A 15,823-nucleotide genomic window follows, 5' to 3' on the forward strand; every position below is an offset into this window, starting at 1 on the left:
CTGTATATGTGTTTTAAAAGCTGCAAAATAAAGTGAAATCAATAAGAAAATGTGGTGTATTAAAAATAATTATGTTTCAGATATTTATAATTTTGGATAAGAAGTGTTAGCATTTGTTAACATCACTGACCAATATAGAAAATGTGTACGTGTTTATTAAAAATAAAGATAAACAAAAGAACAACATAGTTATGGACTGCTCAACAGACCACAAACTAGGTGAGGAGAATGAAAGGTATCGCAGACAGGTACTAAAATGTTGACCTTCGTGACTGAGCTTTATAAGATTATCTTTGTTTAGATTATTATTAGCCTTGAGATAGTGTTTTATTTCCAAGGTGCACCTCATAAAGAAACTGTATATGTTTAAAGCTACTTTACCAACTGCTGAAACAGACACCCCCCCCCCCCCCTAGCTTTCGACACAGCCGTGTTTCCCAGGGCTCTCACAGCCCTGGCCGAAATCTCGGGAAGGAGGACAAATCACAATTAAGAGATTTTGGCTCGTGATTTGACCTGATATTTACAACCCCCTATTGTCATTTAAAATGGCAAACAACATTAATTTGCTAATTCTCAGCAATGTCCCCAGGGCTCCTACTAGGAGGAGGAGCACATTAGTAACATTCTACATTAGGTGGTAGTGCAGCTTTAAGAGAGAGAATACATAAAAACAAAATACAAAGCAATGATTATTCTTTTTTTTAATATTATTTGTAATAAATAATAGTTTACTATTTATATTCATAGATTGCAGTATTGTTGATCTTAGTATGTCAAGGGCCAACTCGAAGTTGTCTCTGGTGACAGACTCCATGGAACATGCGCTGACGGCTGTGCACCCCAAGACACGTTATTCTGCTGGCTGGGATGCCAGACTCCTCTACCTTCCTCTTTCTTACTTCCCTACTGCAATTGTCGATTTTATTATTGACGCATTGTATCCTAAGCCAGCACAAAGTGCCTAAGTACCTATACTCTCAATATTCCCTACTTTCTGTTTTATAAATAAGACAATATTACATAATAAACTGGTGTTTCTATACATTCTACTGGTGTCCAGTGATTTTTGCTCTCAGTATTACCTATAGATGATATATGTACAAAAAGATATGCTCCAGCCCCTATTGTTGTTGTCTTCTTTTGCCATAGCTCCTCCAGATGGTCAAAAAAATCTCAGCAGTTTCTATGTTTATTGTGCAAGATGTAGCTGCAGAGTGAGTACATAACCCCAGAAAACTGAGCTACATGAAATGTTTTGTTATTGATCAGTATTACATTCGTGTATGAGACATTTATAATGATTTCTATATTGAATACCCTGGAACAAGCAAAGATTTATGAAACTTAACTGGGTTAGGAATGAGCAGGTTTAACAGTGGTAACCAGGTAATAAGATTAACGGTGAGGATTCATTAGAAATGTTTGAGGGTGGAACTAGGTACATATATAGGATCTTAGGATTTGCAAGATGGTAGCTGGCAAGGTGACAAGTATCTATCCCCTTTGCCTCCAAACTATTTGAGCGATTAGTGTACAAATGCCTGTCTCAATTTCTCTTCTCTCATTCCATTCTCGACTCTCATCAATCAGGCTTCCGCCCCCAACATTCCACTGAAACTGCTTTTACAAAAGTGACCAATGATTTACTTACTGCAAAATCTAATGGTAATTTTTCCATACTCATTCTCCTGGACCTCTCTGCTGCTTTTGATACTGTTGATCACCCTCTTTTTCTACACACCCTTCACTTCATTGGCCTTCGTGACACAGTTCTTTCCTGGTTCACTTCCTACCTATCAAACCGCTTAGTGTTTCTGCCTATGGCACATCCCCCCCCCCTCCACTTCCACTATCTGTTGGGGGTCCCACAAGGCTCTGTTCTTGGCCCTTTACTTTTTTCATTGTACACCTCTTGGGGCAGTAATTCGCTCATTCGGCCTCCAATACCACCTCTACGCTGATGACACCCAAATCTATATCTCTTCCCCTGACCCCACTCTTTCAGTACTATCTTGTGTAACTAACTGTCTTTCTGCTATCTCCTCATGGATGTCCCAACGGTACCGAAAGCACAGCATGTTGAAAACAGAGGTTATTATCTTTCCTTCTGCCAGAATCACCACATGCCCTCAAATCTCCCTCACTGTCAAAAACACCACAATTTCCTCAGTCTCCCAAGCCTGCTGCCTTGGTGTCACACTTGACTCCGCCCTCTGCTTTTTTCATCACATCCAGACTCTCTCCCAGTCCTGTCAAATCCACCTTAAAAACATTGCCAGAATACTGCCTTTTCTTACTCAACATCCTACAAAAACTCTTATCCATTCTCTCATCATCTCACGTTATGACTATTACAAGCTCCTGCTATCTGGCATTCCTGACACCCATATATTAACACTTCAATCCATCCTAAATGCTGCTGCAAGACTGATCTTCCTCTCTCACCACTCCACATCTGCTGCACCACTTTGTAAATTCCTATACTGGCTCCCTGTGTGCTCCAGAATCAAATTCAAATTACTCACCCTTACCTACAAAGCCCTCAACAACAATAATACAAAATACTCTCCCTCCCGCCCTCTTAGATCTACCTCTGACCTGCACCTTATCTTGTCTCTGGTAACTACCTCTCACTCCTGCCTACAAGACTTCTCCCATGCTGCTCCCCACTTATGGAATTCCCTATCAATCTCAATCAGACTTTCCTACAGCCTTCAAATCTTTAGATGATCTTTGAAAACCCATCTCTTTTTTAGAGGTGACCCTATCCTCGATAACACTATTCACACTAATGCACCTTCACAACTATCCCAATCTCCAGGTTCCGGCCAAGTCAGGCCAAAGCCCACTGCATTTACTTAGTAATGAATCAATCCTGCCAGTTCAAAAAATATGAAATACCCCTCCCCCCGCCCCCTTCCCAGCTTAATACAGGGAGGTGGCATTATTGCTTAAGAAAAGCTTTGAAGCGGGTTTTAGGGAACCTAAAATGTTAAAGGTACATGGAAATTTAAAATCAGCAAGGGAAAAATCTGTGGTGGTCAGGGAAAACTTACTAAAAGAAGTAAAACTAGGTAGGATGGGGGTCCCTTTGAGCATCCATCATTGGAAAGCAGATGGATCTTTCTGCTGGGTATGGTTTTCAAAGAGCCGGGGAAGTTCTTGTTTATATATCATTTGTCCTATGCTATATGTATGCCGCGTATCATGTAGCTGAAAGGGTTGGGTCAAGGGGCTTTGTTAAGACAGGTATAGAGCCTGTCACAATTCAGTGGATTTAGTGGAGTTTAACGAACCCCCAGTTTTCACCAGCAACCCTTGCAAGGAGGTATGGACCTTGATGCATATTTATTCACAGGTTGCGGACCTCTGCCTTGCCTCCAGGTGTAACTGGTGCAGGTATGCGAAAAAGGTCAATAAGACAGGACTGGTACACTAGCAGACTGTGGAGATGCCAAGTCTGAAATCTCAGGACAAGCCCAGTCAGAACTAATCGGAGCAGGATCAACCTGAAGTCAGAAAGCAGAAGAGTAGTTGGGTAATAGGCCAAGGTCAATTACACTAGATTCATCAAAAGGTAATGGCTTAATACTCTGCATTTGAATTTTGGCTGGCTGAATGTTGACAATGCCCCTTTAAAATTTTTAGAGAACCTCACGCTGGCTCCAATAGAGCAGAGGAGAGCGGCAGCTACAGTGCGGCATTACAGACTCATGAAGATGGGTATTGTGGGCAATCTGCCTAGGGCAGAAGGTCAACCCAGTTACCCTGGTTGGCCGAGATGCACTGTGCATTCTTAGAACAGTCTCCAAATCTTGATTCACACTCTCCATTTGTCCGTTGGACTGTGGGTGGTAAGCTGTGGAAAAGTTCAGTTTAATAGTAAAATTTCAATAAAGGCATCTCCAAACTTTGGACACAAATTGCCCCATTATCTGAGACAATTTGCTGTGGGCAGCCATGTAATCTAAAGATTTCCTTTACATAGAGGTTTGCAAGTGTGAAGGCAGAGGGAGCCCTTTTAAAGGGACAAAATGCATTACCTTGGAAACTGTCATACACTACTAAGATGGTATTACCACCTCTGCTAGAAGATGTCTATGGATTTTATCACAGATCTAAGTGGGACCAAGCTTTTCTGGAATTGAGAGATTAAGGAGGGAACCAACTGGTCTCTGGCAAGGAACCTTGTAGTGTACAATTGGAATATACTCTCTTAGATGTTGATGAAGTGTAGGCCACCAGTAAACTCTACAAATAAGATCTACAGTTTTCCTGACTCCTGTTTATCTTGCAAACCGAGATGTGTGAGCACACCATTGTATCTTGAAACTGAATTAAAAAGACCCAAAGGTTTATATTGTGAAATGTTTGCAGGAGTCACTGTAGTAACTGCAATTATACAGATGGGATCTATAAATGGATGATCCTCGGATATGGCTTCCTGGTCGGAAGCATCAAAGGAATGATACCCTGCTAATCTTAGAGGCTGGGTGTAATATAAGATTGAGATTAAAGTGAGAGACAAACAGAGACCACCTCGTTTGGGAAGGGTTTAAACACTGTGCAGCCTGGAGGTACCGAAGGTTTTTGTGGTCTGTAGTAACAGTCACTGGGAAAGAAGTTTAATCCAATTTATGTCTCCACTCTTCAAGTGCCAGTTTAATAGCTAATAATTCCCTCCAATGGTTTAATTCTATTTTGCATGTTGTAGTTTCTGGAAAAGAAACCCCAATCCAGAAGAAGTCCTTTGTGACAGAGTGGCCCCTACTCCACTTGTGAATGCGTTTACCTCTGGGAAGGATATAGGGTGATGTACTGTAGCTTGATGATGGGTGTATAAATAAATGCCCTTTTAATTAGAAGAAAAGCTTCAATGGCCTCAGATGACCAAGCCTTGGTATTTGTAGTCTTCCTTGTCAAAGCAGTGATTGGAGCTGCTTACAAGAATTGTCCATTGGTGAATTGCAGCAATAGTTCGAGAATTCAAGAAAATGTTGAATTGCCTTAAGGGTTGTGGCTTATGGTCAATTTAAGATAGCATCTAGCTTCTCTAAGACCTGACAGTTAAAAAAATAACCCAGGGTTGCATTGTTCAAAGAAGAAATGTTAAGATTTCATCCAGGCGTACTACAACAAATTGGTATAAGACATCCCGGAATATTTCATTAACAAAATTTTGGAATACTGCCGGTGCATTACACAACCAACAAGATACTAATAGTGGCCATCCCTAGTGTTGATAGCGTTCTTCCAGTCCTCTCTGTACCTAATCCATGTTATAAGCACTTCTCAAGTCTAATTTAATGAAACTTACTTTGATATGCTCTAACAATTTGGAAATGAGGGTAGGGGGATAGCGATCCAATGATGGGCTGGAGACCCCCATCTTTTTTTACAATGAAAAACTCAGCATTCCTATAGAGTTGGATTTGAGAATGAAAACTAGCTCCAAATATTCTTGAAAATTTTTAGACACGTACTTTGTCTGGGGTAGTAACAAGGGATACACACGCCCATGAAAAGGGGTTTGTCCAAGGACAAGATTAATGGCACAGTCCCACTCCCTAGGTGGAGATAACACATCTACCTTGTGTTTACTAAAAACATCAGAAAAGGCAGCATACTGTGGAGGCATAAGGGGCTTCATAGTGGTATTGGGCACATGTAAATAAGAAAGTAATCAAACAAAGCACTGAGAGTGGCAATGAGGTCCCCAAGCTAGTAATTGCACAGAGTGCCAATCAAGGACAGGAGAACGTAACCATTGCCAAGAAAGACCCAGAATTATAGGTCTGATGGTAACAGGGATGACATAGAATAAGATACTCTCCCTATAAAGGGCTCCCACTTCTAGGATTAGAAGAGCTGTACACAGGCATATAGTGCCCTACATGATCTTACTGCCATCTATTGTAGTCAGAGAAATGGGTGTTTACAGAGCATTAGAAAGCTTTTGGACTAAGGATGATGTCATGTTTGTAATAGCAGAAGTTGCCACTGACTGGTATTGGCACAATTAGAATGAGAGTCCAACACACCCCTGGGTATTTACCAGGGACCCCAGAAAGGAGGTATGGACTTGGCTGCATGAGGTGCGCAGGTCGTGTTTCTCCCAGTTAGTCACCAGTGCAATGGAGTATACACAGGAATAGCAGAACAACCGGGTACAAGCCAGAAATGGTGAGGTACAAAAAGGAAAGATACAGGAGAGTTGTCAGGGGTAGCCAAAGTCAGGAGCCTTGCTGACAATGCAGTACCGAATCACAGAGCAAAGGGATGGTCACGAAACAAGCCAGAGGTCAGGATCCAAAGAGCAAAACAGGGGAAGAGGGAACAGGACACTGGAACGCTGGAGAATGTAAACCAATACTCTGGCAAGGTACATTTGAAAGTGAGGTCCTAAAATAGGAGGTAGTAAGCCCTAATAGGAGGAGAGTGATTTCGGCGGTCAGAGCGCAGCTGGTGGCTGACGGAGCCAGGGAACCAGCGTCCTTTGGCTGAATTGCGCAGGTGTGCGCTGCAGGTGGAAGAATCCTGAAGAGCGTCCCGTTGCTAGGCAACAGAATGTGAGCAGGAAGTAGGACAGGCGACCATTCCCCGTCACCTAGGATAAGTGTGGGGATGGCACCTGACAATATCCCCCTCCCCTCTCTCGGAAGCAGCTATAAGGTTTTTTATGAAATTCAGCCACAAGATGGGGGGCATGGGGAGGGCTGCTTTGTTAACCCAAGATCTTTCTTCAAGTCTTTAACCTTTCCAATGGACCAAGAATTGGACCTTGCCCTTGAGGGTCCATTTTCTAAGAATTCACATTCTTCACCATAGATGGTATGAATAGGAGGAGGATTTTTTTTGTAAGAGAGGTTTCAGCAATGAAACATAAAATAAATTGTGTACCCGGAGAGAGGGTGGTAACCGTAGTTTAAATGTTACCAGATTAATCACATGAGAAACAGAAAATGGACCAATATACCCGGTGCAAATTTCACTGAGCTTGAGTTTGCGGGTAGTGAGCCATACTTTATCACCCACACGGGGTACAGGGAAATTTCTCCGATGACGGTCTGCAAAGTATTTGTAGCAATCTGAGGTCTGCTGAAAGTTAGTTTGTACCTGGGACCAAACTTGAAAGAAATTGTGGACCATGTTCTGAACTGCAGGTACCGATGATTCTGGTAGCTCCGAGAGGGTAGGTAGGACTGGGTGTCTTCCAAAAATAGTAAAGAATTGAGTAAATCCGGAAGATTCATGTAAGTGATTATTATGTGAAAATTCCACCCACGGGAGAAAATTGCTCCAGGAAGTTTGTTGATCGGAACAGTAGCAACGAACATGTGTCTCGAGATCCTGGTTGACCTGCTCAGTTTGCCCTTTGGTCTGGTGGTGCTACCCCTAAGAAAATTTTACATTGATCCCAAGATGTCTTCAGAAGGATCTCCAGAACTTAAAAATAAATTGCACCCTGCGATCTGAAATGATCTCGCAAGGACAGCCATGGATGCGAAAGATGTGTTTAATGAATAGGTGTGCCAGGTAAGGGGCAGAAAGTAAACCCCTGAGGTGGACAAAGTGAGCATATTTGGAAAATCAATCCACCACCACCCAAATAGTATTATATTCGTGGCTGCATGGGAGAGCAGTGATATGCTGATAATGGACCATGAAGATTCAGGTATGGGGAGCGTAAGAAGGAGACGAGGAGGAGGCCGTCTGAGATTCTTATGTCAGGCACATACTTCACAGGTTTGGATGAATTTACGAACATCCGTGGGCAAAGAGGGCCACCAGTAATGCCGAGAGAGGAAGTTTTCTTATTGCCTGCATGACCGGCAAACTTAGAACTGCCCACATCAAGAGCTTATTGCGAAGGTGGAAATCAACAAATGAATGACTCACAGGAGGAGACTTGGTCATGGATTGAATTAAAGCCATTCCTCAAGAGCGATCTTTATAGCAAGGAGTTCCTTGCCCCCAATACCGTAATTGGATTCGTTAGAGGAAAATTTTTTAAGAGAGAAACCCACAGAATATTAAGATACCGGAAGAACTTTTCTGGGAGAGAACAGCTCCTATCCCCACTGATGAGACGTCTACCTCCAAGAAGAAGGCCTTAGATTGATCAGGTTGATTCAGCATCAGAGCTGAAGAGAAGGCTTCCTTGAGTTATTTAAATGCGAGAACTACTTCATTAGGCCATGGTTTGACTTGACCACCTTTAGGAGTGAGGAACGTGATAGGAAAGATAAGGGTGGAAAAGTTCTTGATAATTTGCTGATAGTAGTTCATAAATTCAATAAAGCGCTGAGTTGCCTTTAACCCCGCTGGTTGAGGCCAGTCAAGAATGGCCTTTACTTTGCTTAGGTCCATTTGGAGAACATTGCCGGACACCAAGAATTTAAAGAAGGGTAACTGAGGTAATTCGAAAAGACATTTTTCCAGCTTGAAATAAAGATGGTTCTTTCTCAGACGGAGAAGCACCTCCCTAACCTGTGCTTGGTGAGAACGCAGGTCTTGAGAGAAGACTAAGATAGTGTCTAGATAGACAACGGATACGTTTAACAGATCCTGAAAAAATTTTGTTAACAAATTCTTGGAAGACCGCATGGGCATTACAGAGCCTGAATGGCATCACAAGGTACTCGTAGTGAACTTCCCTGGCGTTAAAGGAAGTCTTCCATTCATCTCCTTGTCGGATCCTGATCAAATTATAAGCACCTCTTAGGTTCAGCAGGGGAGGATGATTTTCAGATAAACCTCTTTTGAGATTCTTGGAGATGTATTCCGAGAATGCTTGAGTCTCTTGTAACGACAACGAAAAGACTTTACCCCAGGTATACTTTTGCCTGGTATCAGATCGATGGGGCAATCCCAGGGACGATGAGGAGGTAACCGTTCTGCAGCTGAAGAGGTCCAGAAAGTCCATGTAGGCTTTGGGAAGGATTACCTGAGGAGAGCTTACTCGACAGGAAATAACCAAATTGTCGGGAGTGAGAGGCGTCAAACAACGTGACCGGCATTGGGGACCCCTGGAAACCACTTGCGCATGATGCCAATCAAATTATGGAGAGTGCGTTTTCAACTAGGGTAAACCCAAAATAATTGGGTTGATGGATTGAGGGAGAACCAGGAAATGTATCCATTCCTACCAACAGCTGAATAGGGATGGTAATGCAGGTGTTAGAGCCATTGGAGACTCGTTTCTATCTACCGCAGTGCCAAGGGCTGTGGCAATTGAGTGGTATGGAGATGAAGCCGTGAAACCAAACTGGAGGATATGAATTTCCCTGTGGACCCCGAGTCCACAAAGGCAAACAGTGGTTGAGGACTATCAGGAGAAAGGGGGGTGACAGGCATAAGAAACTCAGATTCTTTCTGAGAACAGGGTGAAAAGGACTGGGATCCTAGGCTGACCTCCCTGCCATCACCTAGGAGGAGGCATTTCCCGGTGTCTTGGGACAAGAAGAGAGAAGGTGGTCTGGTTCCCCACAATAAAGGCATAGACGATTTTTCATACATCTGTCCCATTCTTAAGGAGAAAGGCATGACTGGCCTATCTGCATGGGTTCCTCAGTAGGGGAAGTACAGGAGGCAGGGAATGTGGTGCCAGATGAGGCAAAGAGCAGAGACCCCGATCACGTTCCTATGTACGTTCTCAGTGGCATATGTCCAGGGAAATCACGTGACACTAGATCATCTTTTATGCAGTCATTTAATCCTTGCCAGAGGGTTGCAGTAAGAGCTTTGTCATTCCAACGGGGTTTGGGTGCTAGAGTCCAGAATTGCACCGCATACTGACCAGCTAATAGTGTTCCTTGATGTAGGCCTAAGAGGTCTGAAGCAGTAGAGGACACACACCCAGGTTCGTTGAAGACCTTACAAAAACTTTCATTAAAGGTCGTAGAATTCTGGAGCAGAGGGCATACCAGCTCCCACAAAGGCCAAGGTTCTGTCCGAAGAAAAGTTCTCTGGTACCAGTTCGAAATGTATGGCACATTGGTTGAGAAACCCGTGGCACTACTTCGGGTCTTCATCATATTTTTCTGTAGGGGGTATACGTAAACCCCTGGTGCTGGCAGAACTGGTAGGAGCAGTAGCCGCAGAGGTGGTTACCATACTGTAGGGACGGCTGGACGAGCTGGTAATGAACCCTGCAAGGTGTCCAGGCAGGAGACCACACCTTGAATGCATTCCAAGAGCTGAGCATGATACGCTTTCTTCTGATCCACTCGCTGGGCCAGATGTAGGAGAAGATCCCGAGCCGATGGTTCAACCTGTGTACTTATGGCCAGAGTATACTGTCACGTTTGTAATAGCAGAAGTTGCCACTGACTGGTATTGGCACAACTAGACTGAGAGACACAGAGTCTAACACCCCCCCGGTATTATTCACCAAGGACCCCTCCCAAGGAGGTATGGGCTTGGCTGCGTGAGGTGCGCAGGTCACGGTTCTCCAAGTTAATCACCAGTGCAATGGAGAATACATAGGAATAGCAGAGAAACTGGGTACAAGCCAGCAATGGCGAGGTACAAAAGGGAAGATACAGGAGAGTGGTCAGTGGTAGCCAAAGTCAGAAGCCTTGCAGGCAATGCAGTACCGAAACACAGAGCAAAGGGATGGTCACGAAACAAGCCAGAGGTCAGACACCAAGCAAAACACAGGGAGAGGGAATAGGATCCTGGAACGCTGGAGATTGGTTTACCAATACTCTGGCAAGGTACATGTGAAAGTGAGATCCTAAAATAGGAGGAAGTAAGCTCTGATAAGAGGAGAGTGATTTTGGCGGTTAGAGCACAGCTGACCGCTGACGGAGCCAAGGAACAAGTGCCCCTGTTGCCTAGCAACAGGACGCGGCTGAAATGCGCATGCGCGCTCTGCGAGAGGCAGAATCCTGAAGAGCGTCCCGTTGCTAGGCAAAAGGACGTGAGCAGGAAGTAGGACAGGCGACCGTTCCCCGGCACCTAGGAGAAGAGTTGGGACAGCGCCTGACAGATGAAGAAATTAAGTTTCCAGCTGTGCCAGAATTCAAGAGGCAAATATAGATCCTGCAGCATGGAATAAGGTAACCGAAATGGTAAAACTGGCATTATAGCCAAAGTTGAAGAGAAAGTGGACATAATTGTACCAGTCAGGCTTTGGAGTTTTCCAGGCGCTTAGGACAAGATCTGAGCTGTTCCAGGTTCCACCCAATAAAAACAGGAGTCAAACGAGAGCATCCCATTTGCATGGGTTCCTCTGTAGGTGCCACGGAAGTCTGGAAACGGGTTGCCAACTTGAATGTGGGACGTTGGCATGTTTCTCTGTCCTGATCATGCTCCCTAAATCTGTTATCCACTTTATTGCAGAGCAAAATAAATCATCAAGAGTGGAAGGAAGCTCCCATGTATGTGCTTTGCAAAAATGTTGCAAACAGCATATCATTGTTCCATTGAAACTCTAAAGTTAAAGTTCTTAACCGCACAGCATATTGAGCCATTGTTCCCAACCCCCGGTGAAGGGGAAGAATCTTGGCAGCAGCTGAGGATCAACAAATATCTTTTTGAAGGCGTGGATGTTATTATGTTCCCAGAGCGGTGAGGCCCAAGCAAGGGCTTGCCCTCGTTGAGGATGCTCCCAGTGCACCCAGTGTTTTTATTGGGTTATGGTTGGAAAGAGAAAATTTGTGTTGACAAATGCCTCCCTGTAGGGTTTTTGATATCACGTCCCTTCATCAAGGCCTTTAGCTTCTTCCTAAAGTAGATGCTAAGGTAGAAAACAGAGATTCCGTTTGTCAGCCATTACTTGGATGTTTTTCTTTTTTATTGGCCAATATTGCCGAGATATGAGGGGCAGCCGGCAAATCAATTTGGGATCTCGATAGTACTGACTAAAATGGAATACACAAGTTCGGCTATTAAGTTCTTGGGAATAGAGATGAATAAGTTAAAAACAAACTACAATGGAAGGTCAACATGGCAGTCAGTGGATAATTAAGAAATCTGCTTGTTTACATATGCAGCTGATACAGTTATGTGCAAAACCTATTTCCAAGGAAAATGGTGCAAAAGATTCTGTTGGGACATTTCCCAGTAGTGATCAGGGTAGAATTATGAGGGCATAGGTTCCAGGTTTCAGTGCAATAATATAAGTGTGGTCATGGCCATTAATAGCTTATCCTCTTCATCGCCCCAGGGTATTAACCTATTGAGACATTTGGTGTTGGTGTGTTTGAAGGAAAATATTTACTTTTATGCAAAACATGTGCTGCAGGTGGATTAAATGATAGCTGATGCCCTATCTAGTCCCCACGTGGACAGCCTTTATGTGGTGGTGAAGAAACTGCTCCTGGATCACCAAATATTTCAGACCATGAAATGTGTTGATTTTTAACCTACCAGTCTACTGTTGGAAAGCAGTTGATAATTGTCGCACCAGTTCAAAGTTGGTTTTCAGATCTCCATCGTTTTTCAGAACGGGGATATATTCTAGATATGGTCTGATACTACTGACCTCTCTGGCTTCTGGTGGGCTGGAGTGTCTAGCCAGCTCTAACTGGTACCTTAGGTCAGCCTCTTGGTCTGCTGCTTCTGGTTCTGACTGTCATTCAGCTCAGCGTTCTGCAGCCTCTTGCTGTGCTCGATGTTCTGCATTCTTTCAATCTGCTGCTACTTGATGTTCTGCCTGGGACTGTTATAACAGTTGCAATTTTATTGTCATATCCATGGGCCCTAGATATTTGGAAGCAGTTTGTAAATAAATGTACATAGCATTTTCCATAGTTGATTCCTCAGAACAATCCAATCGTTCAACAATCCAGTAATTTGCGCAAACTTCACTCCAATCTAGTCGCTGAAGCAGGGCTGCAGCCTCCATCTTGGCTACAATCTGTTATGAACTAGAATTGTAGCCAAGAAATAGGATCTCATCTGCATACCAGAACCATTATCTGCATTCCTTCCCTGTCAGTTAACAAGGCCTAGGGCTCTCATGTGTAGCTATGCAGTAGCACTGCCGCATATCCGATTTCTTGCTGGCGTTCTCCATATACTTATCCAGCCTCTCATTCATTCAGCTGGTTGCTCTGTAAATAATATCCAGCATGTCTTCAGGTTTCAGTTTAGCTGTACAATCACTGCTGAAATTGTCATTGTCATCATCAGCTATTTATATATAGCACCACCAATTCCGCAGCGCTGTAAAGAGAACTCGCTCACATCAGTCCCTGCCCCATTGGAGCTTACAGCCTAAGTTCCCTAACACACAAAACACACTAATCTACCAGTATGTTTTGGAGTGTGGGAAGAAATTGGAGCATCCAGAGGAAACTCACGCAAACACGGGGAGTACATACAGTCAATCTTTCAGCAACTTCGAAAGTGATTTGCTGGCTTTATATACTGCTTCCTGTCACCAGTCCAATGCTGGTGTTAGTTCCTGCTTGACCTAATGTGCCTTGTATCCTGACCTGTTCTGCTCTAAAAGTTCTGACCCGGATTGTTCTAAGGATTCTCTGTCTTCTCCTGCATTCTTACTTCTGGCTTGTTAAACCGATTTGCTGTAATATCTCTACTTGCCCTGACCTCTGGCTTGTTAAAAGGAACTGCTGATTTCTCCTGCTACTGACCTAGGCCTGTCTGTTATTCTGTATTAACCCCTGCCTGTCCTCCTATTAACATCCTGATTGATCACTACCTCCTAACGTGTTCTGTCCACTCCACCGGGCAAGTGCTAGATCAACAACTGATACCACCCAAGCTTGAGTCCTGGGTGCAACCGAGTACTGTGGAACATAACTAGTTGCTTGGAAAGGGGGCTGCTAAAGGTGAACATCTCGTGAAGCAGTTCTAGCAGTTGAGGATCTCACACTACTCTGCAAACGTCCTGCAAGAGGGCTTCTATCAGTTGATCTCTTGTTTTTGGTAATGTTTGGAATTCCTCTCTTCTCACATTGCGCAACAAGTACAATCTTTGGTGTTTGTTTATAAAGTGAAGCTGACATCTTTGGACACCTTGTGTCACAAATTAATAGATAGACAGCACGGTGGTTAAGTGGTTAGCACTTCTGCCTTACAGCACTGTGATCATGAGTTCAATTCCTGACCATGGCCTTATCTGTGAGGAGTTTGTAAGTTGGAGTTTCCTCCGGATGCTCCGGTTTCCTCCCACACTCCAAAAACATACTGGTAGGTTAATTGGCTGCTAACAAATTGGCCCTAGTCTGTCTGTCTGTCTGTTAGGGAATTTGGACTGTAAGCCACAATGATGAGAGTGAGTTCTCTGTACAGTGCTGCGGAATTAGTGGCACTATATAAATAAATGGTAAAAATAATAATAATGATAATAATAATAATAGAGAAACATAAATAAGAAGGGGGGTGCTGTTTGCACCATATGTCTTCAAAATATTTTAAGCATTGAGTTCTGTCTTGAGTATATCCCACATCCTGATTGTAAAGTACTACAGAATTTGCTGGCACTATATGAATAAATGATGATGATGATCCTGCCAACAATTTGTCACATACGACACTCACCTGAATAATGTGTGCTGGGGAGGGTTAATCCATCTGGTCTGCCTAACAATTATTAATATCCCCAAAATACTATCTCGTACTCACACTCTTTGTCCAAAACTGTCATCACTGAGATTTGTTTCAAGAGCTGACACTCTTACAGGAAGTCTTCCATTAACACTTTACTCAAAATACTAAATACCAAACCACCAAAATAATTTAATATTGTTAACCAAACAATCCCTCGTATTTCAGTTATGTAGCGTTTAATAAATAGCCAAGCTTAACTAGCAAGTGAATTCATTAAAAGCATAAAGACAGTATGTTAAATGGCCACAATTGTCACAATGCTTAATGTATACAAAAAAGAACATTAATAATATGGCATACAATATTAAATTGAAAGATATTTTCTTAAAATAAAAAGGTTTAACAACTGAAATGGAAAACGCACTTATTTTTGTGAAGCTGCACCTTAGGAAAGGTTGGAAAATTAGACAAGTCTTTAATATAAAATTCACTCCCAAAGAAATTATAATGGAAAGTATCTGCTGGGATTCAGCAGATTAAACTCCAATCTGCCATTACGGCATGTGGCTTAGACGGTAGTCCGTTGCCAGGCGGCAAGATTACTTGGGAGACCCCACCACTACAGTTGAACATTGGCGCTCTCCATTCGGAATCCATAGTCTTCCATCTTATCGAATGTCCGTCGGTTCCTTTAATTCTGGGCCACCCCTGGCTATCCCGCCATAACCGTGTCATGGATTGTACACAGTCTTGCTTGACACTACCTCTGCGTGTGATTCAGTCTATTCCGGAGCAGCTCCCTTCACAGTATCATGACTACTGGGATGTTTTCTCCAAAAAGGCTGCTGACACTCTACCACCACACCGGGATTTCGACTGTGCTATTGAGCTCATACCGGGCTCTAAATTACCCAAGGGATGCCTGTACTCTCTCTCCAGTCCAGAGGCCAAATCCATGCAAGAGTATATTGATGAAAACTTCATCAGGCCATCCAAGTCCCCAGTAGAAGCAGGGTGCTTCTTTGTATCCAAGAAGGACGGTGGACTCAGACCCTGTATCGATTATCAAGGGCTGAACCTTATTACGGTTAAGAACACCTATCCCCTTCCTCTCATCTCCGTACTTTTTGATCAATTAAGAGGGGCAACTATCTTCACAAAAATTAATCTTCGTGGTGCCTATAATCTCATACGTATTAGAGCAGGTGATGAGTGTAAGACGGCATTCAACACACTCTCGGGCCACTACGAATATCTGGTCATGCCGTTTGGCCTTAGTAATGCTCCTGCCGTATTC

General features: G+C 43.4%; 1 protein-coding gene across 4 annotated transcripts in view; it reads left to right on the plus strand.

Moving 5' to 3' along the window:
• Positions 1-1,037, plus strand: part of LOC142141215 (retinol dehydrogenase 16-like) — a 38,313-nt gene extending 37,276 nt beyond the window's left edge. For all 4 annotated transcript variants that reach the window (XM_075199442.1, XM_075199440.1, XM_075199439.1 and 1 more), the window contains exon 5: positions 751-1,037. In XM_075199442.1, coding sequence (XP_075055543.1) covers positions 751-968 — 218 coding nt within the window. In that variant the 3' untranslated portion in view covers positions 969-1,037. The remainder of the gene's footprint in view (positions 1-750) is intronic.
• The last annotated feature ends 14,786 nt before the right edge of the window (positions 1,038-15,823 follow it).

The sequence above is a fragment of the Mixophyes fleayi genome, chromosome 2 (assembly GCF_038048845.1).
Source record: "Mixophyes fleayi isolate aMixFle1 chromosome 2, aMixFle1.hap1, whole genome shotgun sequence".
NCBI classification, from domain to species: domain Eukaryota; kingdom Metazoa; phylum Chordata; class Amphibia; order Anura; family Limnodynastidae; genus Mixophyes; species Mixophyes fleayi.